The sequence below is a fragment of the Stegostoma tigrinum genome, chromosome 3, assembly GCF_030684315.1.
Source record: "Stegostoma tigrinum isolate sSteTig4 chromosome 3, sSteTig4.hap1, whole genome shotgun sequence".
In the NCBI taxonomy this organism is placed as follows: Eukaryota; Metazoa; Chordata; class Chondrichthyes; order Orectolobiformes; family Stegostomatidae; genus Stegostoma; species Stegostoma tigrinum.
In genome coordinates, this window is record NC_081356.1 from 68,647,468 (window position 1) to 68,672,922 (window position 25,455).

Sequence of the window (25,455 nt, forward strand, 5' to 3'; positions counted from 1 at the left end):
CCAGCTCTTCCCCCCCACCCACTGCATCCCAAAACCAGTCCAACCTGTCTCTGCCTCCCTAACCGGTTCTTCCTCTCACCCATCCCTTCCTCCCACCCCAAGCCGCACCCCCAGCTACCTACTAACCTCATCCCACCTCCTTGACCTGTCCGTCTTCCCTGGACTGACCTATCCCCTCCCTACCTCCCCACCTACACTCTCTCCACCTATCTTCTTTACTCTCCATCTTCGGTCCGCCTCCCCCTCTCTCCCTATTTATTCCAGTTCCCTCCCCCCATCCCCCTCTCTGATGAAGGGTCTAGGCCCGAAACGTCAGCTTTTGTGCTCCTGAGATGCTGCTTGGCCTGCTGTGTTCATCCAGCCTCACATTTTATTATCATAGAGATATGGCAGACTGATAGACATAGGTTGAGTGAGTAGGCATGAGTCCAGCAGAAGTATAACATAGAGAAATTGAAGCGTTTCACTTTGGCAGGAAGAATAAAGAAGCAGAGTATGACATAAATGAAGAATTCTGAAGTTGAGAGTGATCCAGGTATTCTCATGCAAAAACAGAAATTGCTAGAAAAGCACAGCTGGCCTGGCAGCATCTGTGGAGAGAAATCAGAGTTAATGTGAGCTTTTCTAGCAATTTCTGTTTTTGTTTCAGATTTCAAGCATCCACAGTTCTTGTAATGTTTATTAGGTACTCCAGTGGATGAGTCAGAAAAAGTTGACATGCAAGTAAAGCAACTGATTAATTAAGAAGTCTAATGGAATGTTCTCCTTTAATACAAAAGGAATTAAACATAAAAATAAGGATACTGTGCTTCAGTTACACAGGGCATTGCTGAGACCACATCTCAAATACTTTGTGCAGATTTGGTCTCCCTCTTTAACAAAGGATGTAAATGTGTTGGAGGCATTTCAGAAGAAGTTTATTGAATATACCTGCAATAACCTGGCTGTCATATGAGGACAAGTTGTGCCAACTGGGCTAGTTTTCCCTGGAGTTTAAAAAAGTGAGGGGGCTCGATTGAAGTACAAGATCCTAACCACAGTCTTGATGAGGTAGAAGTGGAAATGATGTTGTTTCTCGTGGATGACTCAGGAATTGGTGAAATGGTGGGGGGGAAGATGCTGCATTAAATTAAAAGTCTACCTTTTAGGGCAGAGACAAGGAAAATTTTGTTTTCAGAGGGTTGTGAGATTTTGGAATCCCCCACCTCATTGTGGTAGAGGTGGGATAACTTAATATTTTTACAAAGAGGTCAAGAAAATCTTGTTGGGCAGAGGAATAAAAAGTTATTGATGGGAGATAGGAATGCGGAATTTAAAACTCAGCAGATAAGCCATGATCCTATTGAATGGCACCGCAGGCTTCAGGGGCTGAATTGCCCATTTTTGCACCTAGTTCTTATGTCCATACGTTAATCCTTGAGACTCTTCAAACATTGATGGGAAATGGGGCTTTTAATATCACCACTTTCTTACCTTTGCATTAAATATGTCCTCTTGTTTAATGGTGAGTACTTTCTGGTTTGATTGGTGATTCAGAACAGTTGGGTGGGGAAATGTGTGACATTGATTTGTCTCACTCATCGAACAGTATGTTGTCTTATAGAAGTTTGACCGCAAATATTGCAGTGCTGCATGACAAAGATTTTTACTTGGTGTGTGATTCACACCCAGCCGGCGGTGTCCTGAAACTGCCTCTAGTTACATATATATACTGTTTGGTCAGTCTATTACGCAGTGTTGTGCTATGAGTATCAGATTACTCAGCCAACAGGAGATTCTCAGTATTTCGGGATAAACCTCACTCTTTCTCTGTTTACCATGAGCGTGCATTATGTTCAACCTACAGTACTGTTACTGCACTGCCTTTTTACCTACACTTCTTTGTTGTTCAAAACTCATTTATACGCACACCAAAATCAGATGAAAAGGAGCAGTCCTACACCGCACCATTTTATGGCCAAGCAATTGCAATAATTGACAGCAATGGAGTAGAACAACAATGACTTATAGTTATATTGCAACATTAATGCAATGTGACTTCCCAAGGCACTTCACAACTGCATCATAAAACAGAATATGACACCAATCCACATAAAAATATATTAGATCAAAGATATAGGTTTTACGGTTTGCCTTAGAAGAGAGAAAAGCAGGCAGATAGGCAGGGATGAAATGAGAATACTTTAAATTAGGTCACCAATGACACAGCAATTAGAAGTGGGAACAATCAAGAGGCTAGAATTAGAAGAGTCCAGATATCACAAGATTCTGGGATTGAAAGAAATTGCAGAACAAGTGAGGGGTGAAGCTGTTGATGGATTTGAACATGAGAATAAGAATTTTAAAATAAAAAGGATGAGAAAGGTTGTGGTTCAGAGTTTGGAAGACCTTTGTTGTTAAGTACATTATCACAGATCTTAACCTGAGAGTCAGGGAGGAGCATGGAGAGCTGGACATGGTCAAGGAGCATTGAAAGTTTGCAACTTGGCATTTTTGTTCAATGTTAGTGGCTAAGCACTGACCAATACTTTAAAACCAACATGAGAAAAAGGAAATTAACATTTCACAAACTGAAACTGAATCTTGTTACGATGGCTTAGAGATAGTAGGAACTGCAGATGCTGAAGAATCTGAGATAACAAGGTGTAGAGCTGGATGAACACAGCAGGCTAAGCAGCATCAGAGGAGCAGGAAAGCTGACGTTTTGGGCATAGGCCCTTCTTCTAAGCCCGAAACATCAGCTTTCCTTCTCCTCTGATGCTGCTTGGCCTGCTGTGTTCATCCAGCTCCACACCTTGTTGTCTCTTATTAATGTGGCAATGTGACAAGACCAATACTGGTCGTAACGCCAATCACTCAACCTAAAAAATCTGTACGTCCACTTCCCTTTCTGACTCAGTTGTTAAAGTGTGGCTTAACTGAGTGTTGCAAATATCTAGCTCATGGCTCGTTATCTTCTAAATGTAAATATTAGTTTTAGGAATTCAAGTTTAACGGTAGGAAATGGCTTATTGCAACTGAAGCAACTTGAAGTCTTGCAACTTTCACATCTTATGGAATTTCCAAATCGCTTTACAAGCATTGAATGTTTAAATAAACATAAATCACTATTACTGAGTGGAAATGTAGCAGTGAATTACATGAGATTCTATAACTGATTGAATAGCTAAATAATACACTTTTGCTGTTACTGGCAAGTTACTTTACTATTTTTCAAATGTGCCACTGGAGTTTTCTTTAAAACACTTTGACACTCCAGCACTTGTTTAGTACCAAGTGGTGCTTATCAATACCAGACTGAATGCACATAATTACATGTTCAGATCTCCGGAGCAGGAAATCAGACCATGACATTTTTTGCTCAGAAGCAGGAATGCTTCCGCTGAGCTAAAGCTAGATAGCCTAGGAGGTTGTTTTAAATGGCAAGGCATCATGGAAGTAACACTATCATAAATGAGAGACATAGAAAGAGTAGGCCATTTGGCCCAGCAAGCCTGTTCCATCTTTTAACATGGTAATAACTGATCCTCCATCTCAATACGATTTTCAGGTGCTGTCCTTACACTCCTTGATATCTTAAACTTCTAAAAATCTCTTTCATTCTTAAATATATTCAGCAACTTGGCATTAACAAACTTCAGTGGTTGACAATTTTACAGGTTCACCATCCTCTGAGTGATGAAATATTTTGTCATTTCAGTTTGAAATGTCCTCACACATATCCTGAAACCATGATCCCTGGTTCTGGACCTCTCAATCAGAGGAAACATTACTTCTGCATCCAGTATGCCCAGTCCTGCAAGAATTTTATCCATGTTAATGAGATCCTCTCTCATTATTCTCAACTCCAGTGAATACAAGGATATTCAGATCTTCAGAGAAGAATCTTGCCACACCAGAAATCTGTCTGGTGAACCTTCATAGCATTCCCCTTCTACTAAGCTTATCTTTTCTTCGGTAAAGAGACCAAAATTGCACATAATACTTCAAGTGTAGTCTCAGCAAGGTCCTGTACAGTTCCAGTAAGATTTTCTTGTTCCAGTACTTAAACCCTCTTACAATATACCATTTGCCTTCCTAAGTGCTTACCGTGTTTGCATGTTAGCTTCCAATGGCTGCTGACACCCAGACACACAGATTCCCTTGTGTTTACAGTCTACCACCATTTAAATGATACTCTGCCATTCAGTTTTTCCTACCGAAGTGGAAAATTTCATTATCCACCTTACATTGCATCTGCCATACATTTGCCCACTCACTCCATTTTCCTAAGTTGACCTAAAAATCTTCACAAACTCCTCACCTTTACACTCTTACCTAGTTTTGTGTCATCAGCAAACTTGGCAACACTACGTTCAATTCCAAATTGTTAAATTATGTTGTGAAAAGGCAAGGTCCAAGCACTCATCTCTGTGCTACCATATATCACCACCTTCCATTCTGAAAACAACCCATTTATTCCTGCTCTTTATGTACTAAGCAATTCTCAAATCATGCCATTGGCTATTCTGAATAGCACATCTGACGCTGCAGCACTTCTTTAGTACTGGGCAGTGTTTATCGACATCATATGGCATGATTCAATGCACATAATTACACATTCAGATCTCCAGAGTGGGACCTCAGGCCAGGGTTTTCTGGCTGAGAGGCAAGATTGCTCCAATAGAACCAAAGCTATATAGTCTTAACACCAGACATCTGCTTTAAATAGCAAGGCCTTGTGGAAGTACACTTTCAGAAGTGAGAAACGTAGAAACATTAAAAAGCAGAGCTGGAGTGGGCCATTTACCCCACAAAGCCTGCTCTACCATTCAACATGCTGATCCTCTATACCAATGCAATTCTCCCACGCTCTCCATATATCCCTAGACATCTTTAGCTTCCAAAAATCTATTCATTTCTTAAATCTATTCATATAATTAGTATTAATATTCACTTAATATATTATACAATGCCAATATGCTACAACCAATCCATGTGAGACTTTATCAAAAACTTTCTGAAAATCCAATATATCACCTGCACTTCATCTATTCTATTAGTTACATCTCCAAAAATTCTAGTTTGTTTCTTGAGCACAATTTTCCTTTCGCAGATTCATGTTGACTCTATGAAATACCAGAAGAAAGGGGTGCCTCAACAAAAGAAGCACCTTCTGAAGGAATTCACAAAGTGTGGAGCTGGATGAACACAGCAGGCCAAGCAGCATCTTAGGAGCACAATAACTAACATTTCGGGCCTAGACCCTTCATCAGAAAAGGAGGGTGCGGAGAGGGTTCTGAAATAAATAGGGAGAGAGGGGAGGCGGAGCGAAGATGGATAGAGGAGAAGATAAGTGGTGAGGAGAGTATAGTTGGGGAGGTAGGGAGAGGATAGATCAGTCCAGGGAGGACGGACAGGTTAAGGGGGCGGGATGAGATTAGTAAGTAGGAAATGGAGGTGCGGCTTGAGGTGGGAGGAGGGGATAGGTGAGAGGAAGAACAGGTTAGGGAGGCGGGGACGAGCTAGGCTGGTTTTGTGATGCAGTGATGGGAGGGGAGATTTTGAAGGTTGTGAAATCCACATTGATACCATTTGGCCGCAGGGTTCCCAAGCGGAATATGAATTGCTGTTCCTGCAACCCTCAGTGCGAACCATTTTAACTCCCCCTACCATTCCTTAGACGACATGTCCATCCTGAGCCTCCTGCAGTGCCATAATAATGCCACCCGAAGGTTGCAGGAACAGCAACTCATATTCCACTTGGGAACCCTGCAGCCCAATGATATCAATGTGGATTTCACAAGCTTCAAAATCTCCCCCCTCCCCACTGCATCCCAAAACCAGCCCAGCTCGTCCCCGCCTCCCTAACCTGTTTTTCTTCTCACCTATCCCCTCCTCCCACCTCAAGCCGCACCTCCATTTCCTACTTACTAACCTCATCCCGCCCCCCTGACCTGTCAGTCTTCCTCAGACTAACCTATCCCCTCCCTACCTCCCCACCTATATGGTCCTCTCCACCTATCTTCTCCCCTATCAATCTTCGGTCCGCCTCCCCCTCTCTCCCTATTTATTTCAGAACCCTCACCCCACACCCCTCTCTGATGAAGGGTCTAGGCCCAAAACGTCAACTTTTGTGCTCCTAAGACGTTGCTTGGCCTGCTGTGTTCATCCAGCTCAACACTTTGTTATCTCGGATTCTCCAGCATCAGCAGTTCCCATTATTTCTGATCCCTTCTGAAGGAATTAACTGTTTTCTTTAAAATTTAAAGCAGAGACATTGCTTGACTCCTGATCATGGAGCGGCAACCCCTCCACAGGGCTGTCAGCAGCTGCAGTTATGGCCTGGCAGCCGTGACAGGTGAAGGTTGGGAAGTGACCTCTCACAGGAATAACTGCTCAACAATCCCACGATTCCCACAGTGAAGTTACTTTGATGCATGAGCCATGCTTTGTCTCAGTGTAACACATCTGTGCTACAACGTAAAGTTCCAGTCAGTCTGGGAAAGGGGCTTTAATATGCCCTTTAATGGCCATCAATTGACCACCCAGTGTTTCTGGTTGAGGAGTAATTCTAACCGCAACCCCAGCCTGTCTAACAATGACTCAGGGTCCAGACAATGATACTGAACCGACAATACAGCCAGCAGTGCCAGATTGTGGGCTTGGCTGTACCAGAAGAATAAATAAGAATAAATAGGATAAATAAGAATCCCACCAACAACAGAGATAACAACGTGTGGAGCTGGATGAACACAGCAGGCCAAGCAGCGTCACAGGAGCAGGAAAGCTGATGTTTCGGGCCAAGACCCTTCTTCAGGCCTGCTGTGTTCATCCAGCTCTACACCTTGATATCTCAGATTCTCCAGCATCTGCAGTTCCTACTATCTCTGAAACAATCTCATCCCACCAATAACATTTGGTTCTGATAACAAGTTTTATACTTAATCTATTTCCCAGTGCAGTGATTGTAATGAGGTCATCCAGGTGGACCTCAGAATATCGGTTCCCTGACTGTACCAGGTTAACAGCCCCAATCAGGGATCCCTGGCTGACAGATAAGAACAGAAGCATCAGACATCCTGTTCGCGCTGAGAATAAAACATGCTGGAGATCACAGTTGGTCAGGCAGCATCCTTGGAAAGAAAACAAGCCTACATTTCAAGTCTTCATCAGAGCTGAATGAAGTATCGGGGGTTGGGGGGTGCTGGAGTGCTACACAAGAAAGGATATTGATAGTTCAGGTTAAGTGATTGTAGAGCTGTTCAGCCTGAGACGCTGGCTCAGTGTCCAGGACTCTCCACATTTAAATAAAGGGTGACTTGATGATGGGATATTGGCTTCTGTTATTTCACCTAGCACTATTACCTCTTATCTTTGATAACTGAAGGAACTTCACCAGCATAAAAGGAAATAATTGTTCTTTCTTGTACCATTTACTGATTAAAAGTCATAAATGACGAGTTCGTAGAAACTTCATACATCACTCCAGGATTTATAAGCACAGTCTCCAGGTACAGAGGAGGTATTTTATTACTAGAGGTCTCAGCCTTCCAACAATATTATTCTGAGGCTCTAGTGTGCCTGTACCACTGGTTGAGGTGGATATTAGTAAATCCATGCCTATATTGAGAAGAGGTGGAGTCAAAAGTGTTCTCCAATGGCCTAACCATCATTCTGCTCTCGACCAACAAATTAATCACATTGGCCTTCATGTCACTGCTCTTTGAGATCCTACTGTTACCAAAATATCTCCTACATTTGCCTCACAACAATCTTTACATTTTAAAATAATTAAATGTGTATGATGAGCTTTTAGGGTATTTGTGAAATGCAATTTGGCTCCAAATGTGTTTTGAGAAACCAATCTCCATAATCATCCACTTGTGTTCTGCATTTAGAATATGTTGTTCTTTTGCCTGTAAGATAGTATGGTGCGATCTTAGAAAGGGTAGAGTTACAGCCTCCATTCTCTTTCTTCTTGCGGGTAAAACTTTACACCTACATTTTACCTTCCCAAATAAGGCAGCTGAGGGGATAATTTGCTATTAGGAAAATTTTATGCACTCGCCAATTTAAGTTCTTACTAGATTTAACCACTCTTCCTGCAGCCTGTTTTTACTGTGGTGACCCTAGGACAACATAAACCAACCAATGACACAAGTGTTTATGAGTAACTCTCTCATGCTCAGTTGATACGTCAGAAAGTCCCTTTTGTGTGTCATCACCTTAGCCTGTTTGCAGTGCAGAGGCTAATGTAATTAAGGGATTAGGACTCAGTTAATTTTTACTCATGTATTTTATCCATATTTCACACAACAAAACAAAGACCTGTTATTTGCTATATAAAAAGGCAGAGAAAATTTTAAGTGGCCGTCGGATTTCCAAGAAATATTCATTTATCTCAATATAGCATCATGAAAATCAACTCCACTTGCATTTATCTATTAAGATATCTTTGCTTTCCTTCATTTGATCTGATGTAAAGCCAGGAGAATAGCATATCGGTAAACAAGGAAACAAAACCTGCTGGTAGGCACCATCAATTCCAGGACAGAAGAAGAGACTAGATGGCTGAAAAGTAGCAGGGTAAGCATTATAATCTGACTTTTCTGCAGATTTAGATTTGGCGATGAGCAATTTTCCTGAAATAATCAGCAATGTTTTGTTAAGAGGTGACTTAGCTAAATGAGAACCATAACATGATTGAATGTGATGTCAGGTTGCAGAGGGGTAAAGGATGGGTCATAATCAGGTTTTAAATTCATTTGAGACAGACGTGGGAGGAATAAGATGGACATAATGGTTGGGGCAGGGCTATTGGTGGGTGGACTGCAAAACAGTGGTGGGAAGTGTTTGAAGAAGTACTTGAAGAACAGGAGTCCTTTACATACACTTACAAGTTAATAACTCTACTTGTATGATGAAACAGCCACGGTCATGAAAAGAAAATTGAGGGGTAGTATGAAACTAAAGTAAAGAACTTAACTTGCAACAAACAGTCAAGACTAAGAATGATTGAAAGAACTGGAAAGTGTACAAAGAAAATCCTAAGAATCGCAAAAAGGGAATGCAAGATGAAAAAAATTTAAGAAACATAAAAGGTGTTTACAAGGAATTGATAAGACAGGCTAAGAGCAAAATGAACACACCACAGGTAACATTGCAATTGTAATTCAAGAAATTACAGACTTCCTAAATAAACACATCAATCTTCGCAGCAAAAAATGAAGATAATGCACGAGTGAATGACACAAGGTAAACTAAAAATAAATCAAGGTGAACAACTTAGTCAATTTTATATATGTTGAAAACAAAGTTCATGGAGAAAACTGCGTAATAAAAGAAAGTCAAATTTCCAAATCTCTTATGGTTTCCATTCAAAGATTAAAATTAGAATCATAAAATCATCCAATTTAGAAGAAGCCCTTCAGCCCCATCAAGTCTGTATTGCTGAAAATACACTACACCACTTAAAAGTTAATTAAAATAAGTAAGTGATGGAATTGTGGAAGCCAGAGTCATGATCATCTAAAACTGTCTTTATTCAGGAATTGTGCCCTTGGTTTAGAACACATCCAATGTAATTATACTACGAGTAATTAAAAAAGATAGGAAATAAACTAGGAAGGTGCTATCAAAGGACCCTTGTTAAGTAGCTACAATGCATCTGGTAGTAGTTACCGCCTATTGCCACTGTGCATCAGTGGTGGAGGGAGTGAATGCTTAATATGGCAGGTGGAATGTCAATTAATTGGGCTGCTATGTCCCAGATAGACTGAAGCTTCTGTAATGTCATTGAAGCAGCACTCGCCCAAGCAAATGAAGAATTTTCCATCAGACTTCTGACTTGTGGTCAGGATGTGGATAAGCCCTGAGGAATTGGAGGTTGATAATCGGCAAACATTCCAATTTCTGGTCTTAAGATAGAGGTAAGAGCTTTCATGAAACAACTTAAAATGGTTGGGCCTGTAATAATACCCCAAGGAATTCCCTCAATGATATCTTGAAATTATCTGTAAATGTGTTGAAAGGTGTAAAAATGAGCATGGTAATTCATTTGAGAATTTGGGAACTGCAGATGCTGGAGAATTTCAAGATAATAAAATGTGAGGCTGGATGAACACAGCAGGTCAAGCAGCATCTCAGGAGCACAAAAGCTGACGTTTCGGGCCTAGACCCTTCATCTGGCCCGAAACGTCAGCTTTTGTGCTCCTGAGATGCTGCTTGACCTGCTGTGTTCATCCAGCCTCACATTTTATTATCATGGTAATTCATTTGTCCAGTTTTATACTGGAAAGGCCAGTTTTTTGCAAATCTGCCCCTTTTGGTATCAAACAATTTTATGTCCTTTCTAAATATAACACCCTTGCTACTTATATATATTACAAGTGTGGCAACAAAGAAGGTTAATGTTCTAGCAAAGCAATTTTCTTTTATATCTTTGAAGTCCAATAGATGTGTTTGTAATAACAGTTTTACATGGTCAAGGATGATTCTCAACAGTCAATTGCTATGCGACAGAAATCAGCTCAGCAATCTTCTCATGAGCCACGAGTACAATTAATACATCAGGTTGCTAAGATTTTGCATTTGCATTCTGGAAATCTTCAGAGTTCTGCTTCTCAGAGAATGGAGAAAATAAGTTCCAAGAGCTAAATTGATTTAAACCAACATTACAGTCAAATCACACAATGGTTGCCTTAAAATATGAAAAAAACCCCATGGTTATGAAAAGATGATAAAACGGGGTTAGATTACTAACTCTAATGGTAGATCCAAACCATTGTGATGAAAACACACAGACTTTCTGCGTGTGTGTGTAATTACACTTAAGTACAAAATTGCAAGGTTTCTTCTAAAGCTCTGGATAATGAAATTTCTTTTCACCTGATGTTCTTATTTGTGTTCCTGAATGCAGTGTGTGCGAGGGAGAAATGGCAGGGGAAGTTCGTATCAATCATGCATAGTTATAATGGTGGTTGGCTTCTTCTATGATTTCGAAAGAATATCTAAGGTTGCCCTGTGTCAACAATCAATTCGAACAAGTTTTGGAAAACGAGAAACCCTCCTGCGTGTGTACACTGGCAGGGGAGCGTCTGTTACTCCCAACCTCTGTCAGTGGTCCCCTAAAAGTGTATTATCGATTTTATTCGTCAAAGATATTTAAGGCTACAAAACCAAGACAGGTAACTGATATTAAGGAACATATTAGCCGTGATCTATCGAAATGAGGCTAGGGCGTGAACTCGCCCCGTTCTTAAAAGTGGATTGTCAGCATTTGATCAAATGTTTTTGAGAGGTGTATGCAGACTTCAGGGAAGTTAATGATGTAGCAACCATTTATCCGAAGCCAGCAATGGCAGTGGGCCCAACAGCAGAGTGTTTACTCCAATTTTCAAATTGAAATGGGACAGCATCTGATGCGCGGGAGCATATGACTTGTTTAGGGAGCCCGTGAACAAGGTTAAGATTAATGAGCAGTCAGGTGGTGGACCTCCGAGGAGATAATGAAGTGGTGAGCATAAGAGTGCAATGGAAGAGGGGTGACAGCTGAAGGCTGAAGCCTGCTAATTTTAAAACTAAAGCCAAACATCTTAAGTAAACAAAGCGAGACAAACAGAACCATTACCAGGGCGGACACACACGTGTGTTTTCGCGGGGACACCTGCTCTTCCGGGAATGGAGTTGTCTTGGGGGGGGGAGGGGGAAAATCACGCGCAGCGACCAATCAGAGCCTAGCACGCGGGGGCCTCTTTGTGATGTCAGGCTCCTCACGCGCAAGAGAAAAAGAACGCGAGCTTCCGGGCTCCGGGATACACGGGTTTGGAGTGAGTGAGAGGGTCGAGCTGAGGGATATACCAAGGTGGAGAAGACGGTAAGGCCGCGGGATGATCAGAGGAAGGCCTGGGAGCACCGAGCGTGAGCTTCGGCAACGTAAGCGCTCCTTGTCTCTGGCCGACCGCCGGACGGAGGGCTCCGGCTGGCCGAGAAGGGACTGGAGAGGCCTAGGCGCTTCAGTAGTTGCCCCGGCCCGTGTGAGGGAGGTGTGGGCTCCGTCCCTCCGGTACTCCTCAGGCTGTTCGTGGCTTTCAACTTTATTTAATTATTCACTTTTTAAAACAAAATCAGTGTTCGAGTAGAGTTGGAAATAATTTTTCTCCTTCCCTTGGGGATTGTGATAGTTTGGATTCGATGTGGGATGAGAAGAGACACACACAGCCGTGGAGTAGCCTGTGGCTTACTCGGTGTCTCGCCCTGGCTTGTCTTCGTTCCCAATAACGTTCGTCATCCGACCCGTTAGGCAATAAAGTTGCTCTATTGAACACAAATTCCTGTCATCGACTAGGAAATACCCTCCGCTGCCCATTAAATATTATTCCGCTACTTTCTGTAGCGCCAGTAGACGATGAGTCTTGAGAATAACCTTAATCTACACACTGGGCTTTTTTTAAAATAAAAAATTATTGTCTACGTTTTAGAAGTAGGTGGCAGTTAAGGCAAACTACCGCGAATATTGGCAACCTGAAACAAACCGGACAGTCGGGTCTGACAGCTTCTGTGAAGAGCGAAGGAGGTTAAAATTTCGAGTCCAGTATGTCACTTCGGATCTGAACAATGTTAGGGTTTTCTTGTATTCGCGGCAGAGGCCCAGTGGCATAAAGTTAATTGGGTAGAGAGATGTGGCATGAGTGCACATCGGTGTGTGGAAGAGGAGAGAATTAGTTTCCTCTAATAGGGCGTCTGAGTAGCACCTGTTTTCCATAACTGTTTGTGTCCGTGATTAGTCACATTGTAGCCTTGTGATGGTCAAAATTGAATCCTTTGGTCCTTGTGATCTTCCTGGAGAAAATGTTTTAGTTGGTACCTATTTAAAGATATTTAAACTCCTCTTTTGTTCGCTATGTGAGGAAACGATGCCACCATGCAGTTATTAAACTAATCTTTGTATCTAATGCTACGCAATGAGTGAAAAACTAATGATTTTGATAACCGCGATGGCCTTTGAATGAAAGGTCCGTGATGTATATAGTTTTGATTACTTTGTATACAAGTCAGGTTGACATCCCTCTTGTGCCTGATGTGTTCTGTTTATAAATGCAAACTGCTAATTGACTATCGGTAGCCAGTTACTACGAAAATGGGTGTGACCTAACAAAAGCAGAAGATTGCTGAACTTGTTTTGCTCGCTAGTCATTTGACCTACTACTTGGTACACCGATGCATGCCTCAAGTATTTTTAAACATGAGTTTATGTACTGAGTCACCACTTGATAAGGGATTATACTAAACATACTGTCGTCATGGTGCATCTGCATTAGCACAGTTTTAAGCACATGGTTGATGTCATTAATCGTGACAGTGAGGTACCTTTTTTAAATTTTGTCTGGATATTGAGTGGCAATACTGATCTGGTGCCTAGCTGGTTTAGAAATGAACACTAAATGAGCTTTGCTCCATACATTTACTTTAGAGGCAACTAGAATCTCCCAATCAAGCCATCTGGGAAAGAGATGGCGCACAATGATGAAAGATTGACAGCTGTTGAATCACTGGGTTTTCTGTCTGTACTTAACTGGATAGCATAGTGAAGCAAACTTGTGGTTGAGACACCAAATAATTAAAGTTGGTTCTTAGCAAGATTGTCATAAATGTAGCCTTTAAAATAAAGTAACTAAGATTCCTCTTCCCTCATGTCTAATGTAAGGCCTTTCTACCTTCCTGGAAAACTTTGACTAATGTACATTTTGTACACAAGATCTAAGTTAATGTAATCTTGAACTGTAGATGACGCAGTCAGCCAGATACTGAATTTCTGTTTTTACTAGATCATAACTTGTATGGCCAGACTTTTCTGAACTGAAATTAAGACTTGGATAGAGAAGTTGTGTGGAAATCAAACTGCAAAAAGTGATTACTTTTAAAAACATGCAAATCTGTGATTTGGTGTAGCAATGCCTTGTACAGATAGAATTACTCCTAGCAATGGTGCCACATTAAAATACAACTTGCCACAATCAGTGCAATACTATAATATCTTGCATTCTTTTCCCTTTTTTGTGGGGCTGGTAGGGTTTTAAAAATGGCATGCATGAGCAAGTCAAGCAAACTAGATATAAATGGGAAACTTTTGGGTCTCAGCAGCAATTGGAACTTTGGTGGATCAACAAGACTTGATGTAACTTGGGATACTGATGCTTTCTGGAGTGTGGTATCTAGTGACCATCCAAGTAGTCAGTGGTAAGAGCTTGGATCAGGGTTTTAGCATGCTGGTTGCAACAGGGTAAAGATGTTCATGCTGGTCTGGTGCTTTGAGAATTTCAGCCCAGAGTCCAGTGCAGCACTAAAGCAACTTGTGCTTCTTAACCTAAAGACAGTGGCTAGGGAAAGACATTGCATCAATAGTAGTTGCATGTTTTTTTTGTTCCTTCCTTCCCTCCCTCCCCAAACCCAAGTGCCCATGAAGCTGCACTCACCTTTTTTTAGGGAATTAACACTGCCAGGGCTGGGGATATATTGAGTAGATTAGTGCAGAGATTGCAGGGTTAGTGAAGCTGTGGTAGAGTTTGGTGTAGGAGTGCAACTTGATGTTTGCTCCTTTCTTGTTAAGAGATCAAGATGAGAAATGGGGGCCCACGTCTGGCTGGGTCCTTCTGGGCTTCCTGGTGCAGGGATCAAATAGGAAGTCATTTTGGGAGATACACTATTCCTGACTAAGTACAGCAAACCTACGAATGCAGTCAGCTGTGAGGAGATGCATCTAAGGACATTGATTAGGAATGTTTCTATTAACACCAGCCTGTTGAGATGTTCTTATCAACCTCTGGAACAGGTAGCATTGGAACATAAGCCTCCTGGCCCAAAGGTAGGAATACTGCCCCAATATTTCATACTCCCAGGTGGCCTCCCATTTAAGTACTAACCAGGCCTGAGTCTGCTTAGCTTCCAAGATCACATGTATTTAGACTTGTCTGGTGGTCAAGACTCGTGTGTGTGTGTGTGTATATAGAATTGGGTTAGTGTGGTTCACAAAGCAATTTTGGAGTTAGATGTAACACAAGACTGGTATCTCATCAAATCCATGCTGGTTCCCCAAAGAATGAAATCAATCTCCTAATCTTGATCCCTATAAGTCTTGAAGATTGACTTCCTTCAACTGCCCAGCCACTTTGTGAAATAAATGTTTGCACAGCTTTGAGGTTTAGGTCACTATCACTTCACATATCTTGCCTACAGTTTTAAAGCCATCTCTATTCTTTGCATTATCAGTTATTGGAGTGCTTTTCTATATAGCCTAGTGGGGTAATTTGTACAACGTCACTTTTTCTGGATTATTCCCATAAGAGACCCAGATGAGCCATTAGGAGTCCTCCATTTTATGGGGAGAGTTTGTTTTCTTTTGAGGATTTGTGGCAAGTCTCTCCCAGGAAGCAATGAAGGCCAGATCACTGAACTGAACATGTTCAAGGCTGTATTATATTCCTTGATACTCCAGGAAGCTGAGGGTTCTGGACGGGCCCGATGGGATTGAGTTCAAGTCACAAACAACTTGGTTATTCTTACTGAATAGAGCTTGAGGCCTACTCCTACAGCTTTTGCTCCAGCCTTTCCAGCATAACCTAATGTCTCCAGGGAACAATTCTAGTAAATCTTTCCTTTTATGCCAGCTCAAACGTCATTTTTCCAGGGTACAGAACTGTAATTTGGGCCTAACCAGAATTTCATGTTTAGGATGTGTAATTCTTAAACTTGAAAGGGTTTAAAAAAAAATTTACAAGAATGTTGCCAGGGTTTAGAAGGTTTGAGCTAGAAGAAGCAACTGAATAGGCTTGAGCTTTTTTTCTGTGGCACATCAGAGGTTGAGGGGTAGCCTTTTAGAAGTTTATAAAATAGTAAGGGGCATGGACAGGATGAATAGCCAAGGTTTTGCCCACACAGTTGGGAGCCCAAAACTGGAGGGTATAGATTTTAAGGTAAGGGGTAGGGAGGAAGATTTAAAAGGGGCCTGAAGAGTGACTTTTTCCAAAATGGTGCCTATATGGAATGAGCTACCAAAGGAAATGGAGACTGGTACTCATCCAAATGTTGTAGTCATACACGAATAGGAAAAGTTTTTTTAGATAAATTTTGCCAAATGCTAGCAAACAGGTCTAGATTAATTTACCATATCTGGTTGGTGTGGGTCAGTTGGACTGAATAGTCTGTTCCTGTGCTGTACAACTGACTAGTGTAGTTCTGCCATGTGAAAATCTGATTTGAAAGGACTGTTTTAGATAGTTGTGAAAATATATGCTGATTAAGGTGAAAGCTTTTCAGGGTTGAAATATGCAAGTATTGAATGATCTCTTGAAGGTTAGGGTTAACAGGAGGTTATGGATGGTTAGTGGTTTCTTGGGATCTAGAGGAATGAGGAGTTTCTAAACTAGTTTTTAGTAAATTTAGTTAAGGCTTTCTTTGAACAGACTTTCTGAAGTACCAGTTCATGTGAAAATTATTTCTTTTGACCATTTAATAGTGATGAAATCTATTTGCAACTTGTGCACTCCAATGAAAATGCAATATTCTACTGTTGTCTGTGAATAGTAATGCATCATAATGAGGTATTTTAGATCATTCTATTACATGGCTATTTTAGATTCCCTTGCTGTGTGTAGTTGCTTAAAGTTCCTTTGAACTTTACCACGTCCATGAATAATACCAAGGTTTTGCCAACACTATTCAACGTCTGTCTGTCTTTGTACCCGCAGTACGCCAATATGGCTCAAGAAACAAATCAAACACAAGTGCCTATGCTGTGCTCAACTGGGTGTGGATTTTATGGAAATCCCAGGACCAATGGAATGTGTTCAGTGTGCTACAAGGAACACCTACAAAGACAGCAAAATGGTGGTCGTATGAGTCCAATAGGTAGGATATAAGCTTTTTTTTTTTGCATCTGCTCCTAGACACCACCTAACCTTGTGAAGAATAAGTTATTCTTGCAGCTCCAATTTCAGTTGCTGGTCCAAAGTGACCTGAATACTGTTACCAGCTACCAAAATAGATTGAGAATATTAGAAACAAAGAATTGGATTATGACTTCAAAGAATTTGCAAAACAAACATGCAAGCAATTTGGTGTCAGCTGTTAAAGCACAAACTTTGCACCATGGTATCAAATCCAAAACTAAAGAATTAACAGCCTTTTAAATATCATTCCCTGTTCATCAAGTTTCTGAAGAGATTATTCTTTAAGTACTCTTTAAATGGGTGTTCCTGCTATGTGTTGTAATAGAATGGTAAAGGATGCAGTTCAGTTTTACCAGGTCTGTTGGGTCATTAAAGAATGAATAGTTCAATAAATGCTTGTACGTTTTATCTCTGCAGACTTGCTTTCAAAATTTTTAATCTTGAAACCTATTATTGAATCTACAATGTCCTATCAAAGTACATTCTTAAACCCTAACCCAACATTGCCTGAAGATTTTTCTATTGACTTCCTGGTCTTCTGGTTTTCATAAATTGTTAGCCTCTAATTACTGACTCTAGGTGGAAGTTGTTGGTTTTCTTTAAAAAAACACTCTTCTTCCATCTTGTAAGAACAATCCTTGTCAGGCTTTTGGCTATCTGCTCTGAGCTCCTTGTACAATTGGGAGCATAAAGTTACCACTAAGCATTAAAACACTTGTTAATTTCTAGGTTGTGTGAAACTAGCAACATTTCTACATGAAAGCCTTGTTTGTTTCCAAAGAAACTCTTTTGGCATTTCTTTATATGATTAATACTAACTTACAAGTTAGTAAGTGGCATTCTCAAATGTAGTAGTTAGCATATAATGGCAGATCAAAGTAGAATCCTTTCCTGAAACTCATGTTTGGCTGCAAACTTTTGATATGACAGACCTGATATTTTAATTGAAATTAAAAGTAAGCCCTGAACATGAAGTAGCTACTGATAAAATTTAGCTAGGCAGTTTTACATTTTCAATTATTTTGGTTCCCTGGTGCATCTAATACACTGACTTCCAAGAACTTAGCTGGTTCAGTGCTTTATGCCTGAAACTGGAGGCAGGAGAATTGTCCCTGGAGCAACTGTGCTAAAAATCACTTTTTTATAATGTTAGAAGACTTGTGGTGAAAAAGTTCCATAGATGCCACAGATACACCAGTCAGGGGGTAGTGAAGTCAATGCTTCAAATTGATCTGAACTAGGAATAGATTGAAGTTTAATAAAATGTGAGGCTGGATGAACACAGCAGGCCAAGCAGCTGCTTGGCCTGCTGTGTTCATCCAGCCTCACATTTTATTATCTTGGAGTCTCCAGCATCTGCAGTTCCCATTATCATAGATTGAAGTTTAACAGCTTTAAAGCAAGTAAAAAAGCTGATTAAGAAAAAAATCTGTTGGAAGGAGTGACAAGGCGAGTGAAGAGACCACTGTCCTAAAGGAGGTGTAGACAAACTTCAGCAACTTGCTGCATCCTGTCTGTGGAGTTTATTTTCATTCTTTGTTCTGAGCATTGCATCCAATTGTTGCAAAACTTGATCTTAAACTGTTTTTCACTGTGGTTTGCTGTGTGTGACTCATAGCTAGCATGTTTACATGTGACCTATCCCAGTTTCATGAAACAAGATATGTTCATGCCTGACCTCTGCCAGACTTCTCATGGTTAGCTCTTTGTTTTACTGGCAAGTAATTGCAGACAGCTACTGATGTGTTTTCATTCTTTAGGTACCGCTAGTAATTCCAACAGTTCCAACCCTGACTTTGCTCACATCCAGCGAACAGAGAGCTTTAAATCTGAAGGAGCCTCCATCAATGTGACTGTCAAAACACAGTAAGTCCAACACTGCAAGTGCTTGCCTGTTTTGGATATCATTTGAGCCTTCCTTAAATGATATTGCAGATCATGTAAACATCCAACTCCATATATGACCAATGCTTGGTCACATGTGTGTTTGGGGCTACAATAGCTCATTTGGAGGCAATATTTTGTAAGCCTAGTGTTCTAGGTTTAGGGATATAGCTGATATGATCAAACAGGCAATTTCATTAACTGAATGGAATGAATTAAGCTGTACCAGAGGTTTCATTAATGTTATGTAAGTCACACCCTATTTTGGAAGCATTCACAGGTAATTATAGAAATCATGCTTCTTACAATTTTTAAAACCTTAAGTCACATTCAAACTTGTATTACAGGATAACAACGCTTGAAGCTGGATGAACACAACTGGCCAAGCAGCATCTCAGGAGCACAAAAGCTGACGTTTCAGGCCCACAACATCAGCTTTTGTGCTGCTTGGCCTGCTATGTTCATCCAGCTTCACACTTTATCTTGGATTCTCCAGCATCTGCAGTCCTCATTATCTCTTGTACTACCAGATGTTACTTGCAGGCAGGTTCCTGTGTAATATTCCTGAGGAACCTTGCAACATGTGAAATGGTTTTGGGGATCAATCACCAAGTTTAAAAGCAGTGACCTAGCCTGCTGTCAATTCTGTTTTCCCTGTCAGTTACAGCATGAATTTCAAAACAAGCTAATGAATTTATAGGGAGTTTAAATCATCCTGTTTTGTTTTGCTGGACAGTACACAAGGGGAAGCTGTCTTCCACCTGTAAAAAGGATAAATTTTAATGTACAAATGAAGCAAGGGTGATCATCATACATTAAATTATTGAAGGATGGAATGCACCACCTGGAAATGTGGAAGCTAGCTGAATTAAGGCATTCAAGACTCCTCTAGTTTATTTGGATAGTAGTAACATGCAGAAAAGTAGAAGATTCTGACTGAATAATGAGCTGAAGAAGTATGAAAGGTCACCTGTAGTGCCACTTTTTGTTTTAACATCAGCTTGATATCCATTCTAGGTAGTGGCTAGAATGGTACAGTCCTAAAGTTGCAGTCAGTGGAACACAAGAGAATCAGTACTTCTATCCATATTAGAGCAGCTATCCATCTCTGACAGCCCCAGACAAAAATCCAGCTGCCATGAGCCTAAAGATACCATGCAGTAGCCACAAGGCCATCAGGAACACGGATGACACAACAAGTGACCTGCAGCCCCTGTTCATCCACCTGTGCAAATGCCCTGGAAAGGGCTCCCCTCACTTCAGTAGCTGGCGAAGTAAATTTTTCATTTTCCTTAACCTAACAGCTCGTTTGCCAGTATGTCTTCAGTCATTTTAAAGTGCTGTATTTCAACTTGGAGGTTCCATGCATTGTTTTAACTGTTCTAAAGTCAATCCTGCAAAAGTAATTCATGTTCCATTAATTCTTATGGAACCAATGCTTATCAAAATCACCATCTGGTCACAATTTTGTCTTCAAAGTCAGATTTGCATGCCTTGTATATGTAGATATATGGCTTGTCTCAAGATGCTGGAAGTTAAAATAATAAAATTGAATAACTTTTTTGACAAATTACATTGATAAAAATGTCAGATCAACAATAGAAAATGCCTTATTCTTGACTAATACTACTAGTAATTGAGACTTGGTTTTGCATTAAAAAAATTGATTATTTTTCTATTTGGCAGAAGCATGTCAGGATCAACCTTGCCTGTGACACAGCAGATGACTGAAATGAGTATTTCCAGGGAAGAAAAACAAGAAGTTGAGGTGGCAGAGCCAGGTACCATTTTTAATGAACATCTTGAAACAATTTATTAATTGCTTTCCTTGAAGAGTTTCTAATAAAACATCTGGATGGCCCAAGGTCGAACTAACTTTGTTTCTGAAGTGGTGTAAGATCAGTTTGGGGAGAGTTGAGATCATTGTAGGGATCTGAAAATTGTTGTTTTTCCCCAAATTAAAGGGCTGCATAATTGGGCACATGAGGTGATTGGGCAGCTCTGTTATACTCAACATTTTACTGATGGCAGCAAATGTTTTATAATTCACTAACCTAACTTCAAGGATTTAAGTGCTCTGTTCCTTATTCTTCTCTCCTTGCTGGCCTAAATTCCTAATGTCAAATTCTTGAATTCTTATAGCTTCTGCCCACTTTAGTGCTTTTATCACTAAGTATTTGCTCACCTCTGCTTTCAATGTTCTATTAGTCAAGAACTTCTGCTAAAGGAACTGTATAGAGACATTTCTTTTGGGCTGGATTGCTGACATTGTGCAACTTTAATGTTGCTAGGAAAATGCTGTGTGCCCACATGACTGCTGTTTATACCATGTGTTTTGTACCTTTTATAATGTGTTGTCTTGAGTAACAAATGATGTGACATCAATTAGATTCTGAATTTTCCTTGTGCAAATATAGATAACAAACCAGGGTAACAGTTTACACTAAAACAGAAATTGTCATTATTTGATGTCTATGACAACATTGTAATGAGTTACCTACTTATGTTCAGTTATAGCACAGCCATCTGCCCTACCTGCACCAGCTAGTACATCAGAGAGTGAAGACAAATCACCAGAGGTACCCCGTCCAAAGAAGAACAGGTGTTTTCAGTGCAGGAAAAAAGTTGGTCTTACAGGTCAGTTCTCCTATAATGTGATAGTTGAGTTCTCATGTGACTTTGTTGTAGAAAATCATGTTGAGGAAAATGCTATACCTATTCAGTGCGAAGTTCACGTTATCCAAACAACATCCATTATTAACCAGTCATGTTACAGCCAATTCATGTTATAAACAGAACTACCTATACATTAACTTTGTTCATCAAGTCACTAATATTATAAATAATTGTGGTCCCAGCACTGATTCCTTTGAAACTGCATTAGCTGCAGGTAGCTATCTCTTGAATGGTATTTAAGTCTTCTAATGCCTAGCTATACTTTTTAATGTACTTGAAATAAGTCTACTTAAATGTTACAATTTCTCATCTGCTTGATTATGTATTTCTATTTTCTGCTGTTACAACTTTATAACTGACTTTTTTCTTGGTATTGGCATCAAGCAGTGACTCATCTTTACCAATTTCAATTTTAATAAAAATCTTCCAGATCAAAATTGCTCGTGGATAAACTTAAGATGGAAAATGAATGTAAATGTTGTAGCTTAGCCACTTCATTCATTACTATGATAATTCCCATTTTCTTTTTACTATGCAAGACCATATCTTCCTTTCTCTCTCCCTCTGTCCTATCAAAGATCCTAGGTGAAGAAACAAATTTTTAGTTCATCCACAACTGGCTTAGTTGTTGCCAAATCCTCCAACCATAACTCAATCCATATTAGTAAATGGTGGTCACTTTGACATCCCTACCCCTTTTAATCTATTATGCCCAAATGGATAAAAAGACAAATTGGAAGGAAAAGTTTGATTTTATGAATTCTCAAACTTGTTGCTCAACTTTCTTTTAAAGTTAGGTTCTTCACTGTGGGTTAAGATGCAGTGTTGTTGGTTTTTAATAAGACCACTTGGTAATTGAATTTAAATAACTTTAATTTCATTTTTACACATAGGTTTTGACTGTCGATGTGGGAACTTGTTCTGCGGACTTCATCGCTACTCAGATAAACACAATTGCCCTTATGATTACAAGGCAGAAGCAGCAATGAAAATCAGGAAAGAGAACCCTATTATTGTGGCTGAGAAAATTCAGAGGATTTAAACAGGCAATTGAGAGGGACAGTAACTATCAAAGACTGCATTTATTCTTTATCCCCTGATCTATTTTGGGATCCTCATAGAGCAGATGCATGGGCTGTTTTAATCCTTGTCTGTTCTCCAATTGTGCTTTAACCCTAGTTCCTAATTGTAAGGTGGCTGGACATTACTAGATGCAATTGAGCACACAGTACTAATCACAACAAGTGAAACCATTGACCTACAAAACGAACGGAATGAGCTGGTTAAATGGAGATCGCTAGTAGTGGTTCATGTGCCAAACTAGCTTAAGACAATGTGTTGTAGTGCTTTTAATTAAGTAAAATGACCAACCAAAAACTTGTTTGTTAATGTTTCTAGTGCCTAAGCAGACTTCAGTCTTTGGATGACTTCTAGAATAGTCTGTAGAATTACATAGATTCAAAGATATGATAGTTCATATGTTTGAATAACTTGGATTTTTAAGGTGCATAGTCAATTCCATTGGAGCTGCCTTCATCTTGGCATACATGGGCTCAGTTTTGTAGGTTAATGACTTTCATGCTGGTGTTTTTCAGGGAAAACCTGTGCAAATAGGGAAGGCTTTCCAAGTTTTGTTTTCTAATTAAAGTTTAAAAACATCTTTCTTGGACTAGAACACAATCAGCCTGTAAATGTTTTCAGTATTTAATTATGGGAGTCTGAATAATACAGAATGTTGTCAAGGCCAATGAATCTGAGCCTCTTACTCCTGGAGCAGTAACTCTGCCTTCATTTATTTAAGTATATGTACACTAATATGTAGATCAATATGATACATGCAGGCTGTTTACAAAAGTTGCACATGCTTTTAACAGATGTGAATGAAATAAAACTGTGTCTAAGTAACTAATTGGTAATGTCCCAATTATACTGCATCTGTTGGTGAGTCTCATTACACACTTGAAACCATGTGGCAAGTGTAATAGAATGCCAATTTTCATAGTTTGGTAGCCTCCTATCATAGAACCTGGGAGGAGAGAGCCTTGCATGGCTTGTTTGACTGCATGTGGTGCCCAGTTAGTTGTTTTTTCTTAACCCCTTTGCCTGTTAAACTGTGCACTCTGTCCAAACAGTCCAGTTAAGTTAACTTGACAGGCTATGCACCACTTAATGACAACTGTTTAAGAAGCATATTTGTCTGCTGAAAGCACACCTATCACCCAATCCCACCATAACTACAGTGCATTATAACTGGGCTATATATTCTACAGTGTTGAGTATAACATTGCCTTATTGCATGGACTGCATGTCCTCAGCAGTGTAAAATGTTGAACTGTAGAAATGACAGTATGCTGAATTGAAGCTATTGTACTTTTACATCTGTTATTAGATTTGTGGTGTACAAATTTAGTTGCATTTTAAATCCAGTACAATTTAACATGTAGCGTGATCAAATCTTATAAATTTTAACAGGCTGTGACTTCAATTACTGTTCATTCTTGCAATAACTCAGCATATTCAAATACTATACACAGCTTAAGTTTTGTTGACAAACTACAGTATGCCTTTTTAATTTTTAATCTTGGGTACGTAATTTGTACAGAAGTATTTATATTTATGTAATGCATATCATGCTCATCTGCATTTATGCGAAATTGGATGTAAATAAATATGTACAGAATAACTTCTGTTGGTTTCTTTTTTGCTTTCAGTAAGGAGTTGTATAACACTTGGGTGGCCCATGTACCTATCCCTGTTTTCTCTTCCAAACATCTTTTTCAGTGTTGCCATTTAATTTTGTGTTGTCCTCCTTGTGCCTCACCCAAGTGAGAATGGAATGAACTAGCTGCAGTAAATCTTTGGTTGGTCAAGAGTAATAGTTTTATGTTCTTAATGTGAGGTAACATCTATCCTCATTTAATTTTTTTAAAAAATGTCTCTCTGTAATCTGAATTAAAGGCTTAATCTGCTAATATGAGGAGAAAATAACTGGCTTCAAATAAGGCCTAAATGCAATCATTTGGCACTTCACTCATTGCTCTGTTCTTTGTACGAGACATACTGTTTAATCTCTTGGGTATCTGAGATCTTAAACTGATCAGTCCATTTTTAATGGACCATTTGCAGCAGTGAATATTAAGTTATTTCCAATGTTTACCACCCCTCCATCTTTCAAGATGAGCAAACTTCTCTTGTGGATGTGAGTTTGCTTGCTGAGCTGGAAGATTAGTTTTCAGACATTTCGTCACCATTCTAGGTAACAGTGAGCCTCTGAAGCACTGGTGTTATGTCTCGCTTTCTATTTATCTGTTTAGGTTTCCTTGGGTTGGTGATATCATTTCCTGTTCTTTTTCTCAGAGGATGGTAGATCGGCTCCAAATCTGTTTGATGGCATTCCGGTTGGAATGCCATGCTTCTAGGAATTGTCGTGTGTGTCTCTGTTTGGCTTGTCCTAGGATGGATGTGTTGTCCCAATCAGTGGTGTCCTTCCTCATCTATGTGTAAGGATACCAGTGACAGGGGGTCATGTTGTTTTGTGGCTAGTTGATGTTTATGTATCCTGGTGGCTAGCTTTTAAACACTACATTGGACAAAAAGGCAGAAAGCTAGCCACCAGGATACATAAACATCAACCAGCCACAAAACAACATGATCCACTATCACTGGTATCCTTACATACAGATGAGGAAGGACACCACTTTGATTGGGACAACACATCCATCCTAGGACAAGCCAAACAGAGACACACACGACAATTCCTAGAAGCATGGCATTCCAACCGGAATGCCATCAACAAACAGATTTGGAGCCGATCTACCATCCTCTGAGAAAAAGAACAGGAAATGACATTACCAACCCAAGGAAACCTAAACAGATAAATAGAAAGTGGGACATAACACAAGCGCTTCATCGGAGGCTCACTGATGTCACCATTCAAGGTAACAATGTCTGAATACTAACCTTCCAG

The 25,455-nt window shown here is 40.0% G+C and overlaps 2 protein-coding genes across 3 annotated transcripts in view; one reads left to right on the forward strand and one right to left on the reverse strand.

The window, feature by feature from the left end:
• tmc1 (transmembrane channel-like 1) overlaps positions 1-11,670 on the reverse strand; it is a 100,289-nt gene extending 88,619 nt beyond the window's left edge. The window contains exon 1 of the mRNA XM_059644661.1: positions 11,612-11,670. The gene's annotated coding sequence lies outside the window, so the exon portion shown is untranslated. The remainder of the gene's footprint in view (positions 1-11,611) is intronic.
• A 74-nt stretch (positions 11,671-11,744) lies between these two features.
• Positions 11,745-24,143, forward strand: LOC125451286 (AN1-type zinc finger protein 5-like). Of its 2 annotated transcripts, none has more exons than XM_048528258.2 (6): positions 11,745-11,857; positions 16,728-16,887; positions 18,689-18,794; positions 20,499-20,593; positions 21,324-21,449; positions 22,382-24,142. In XM_048528258.2, exons 2-6 carry the CDS (start codon positions 16,737-16,739, stop codon positions 22,528-22,530), a joined length of 627 nt encoding a protein of 208 aa, XP_048384215.1. In that variant the 5' UTR covers positions 11,745-11,857; positions 16,728-16,736; the 3' UTR covers positions 22,531-24,142. The 2 variants fall into 2 exon arrangements, with proteins under 2 accessions (XP_048384215.1, XP_048384216.1); XM_048528259.2 differs by having other exon boundaries at positions 11,803-11,916; positions 22,382-24,143.
• The last annotated feature ends 1,312 nt before the right edge of the window (positions 24,144-25,455 follow it).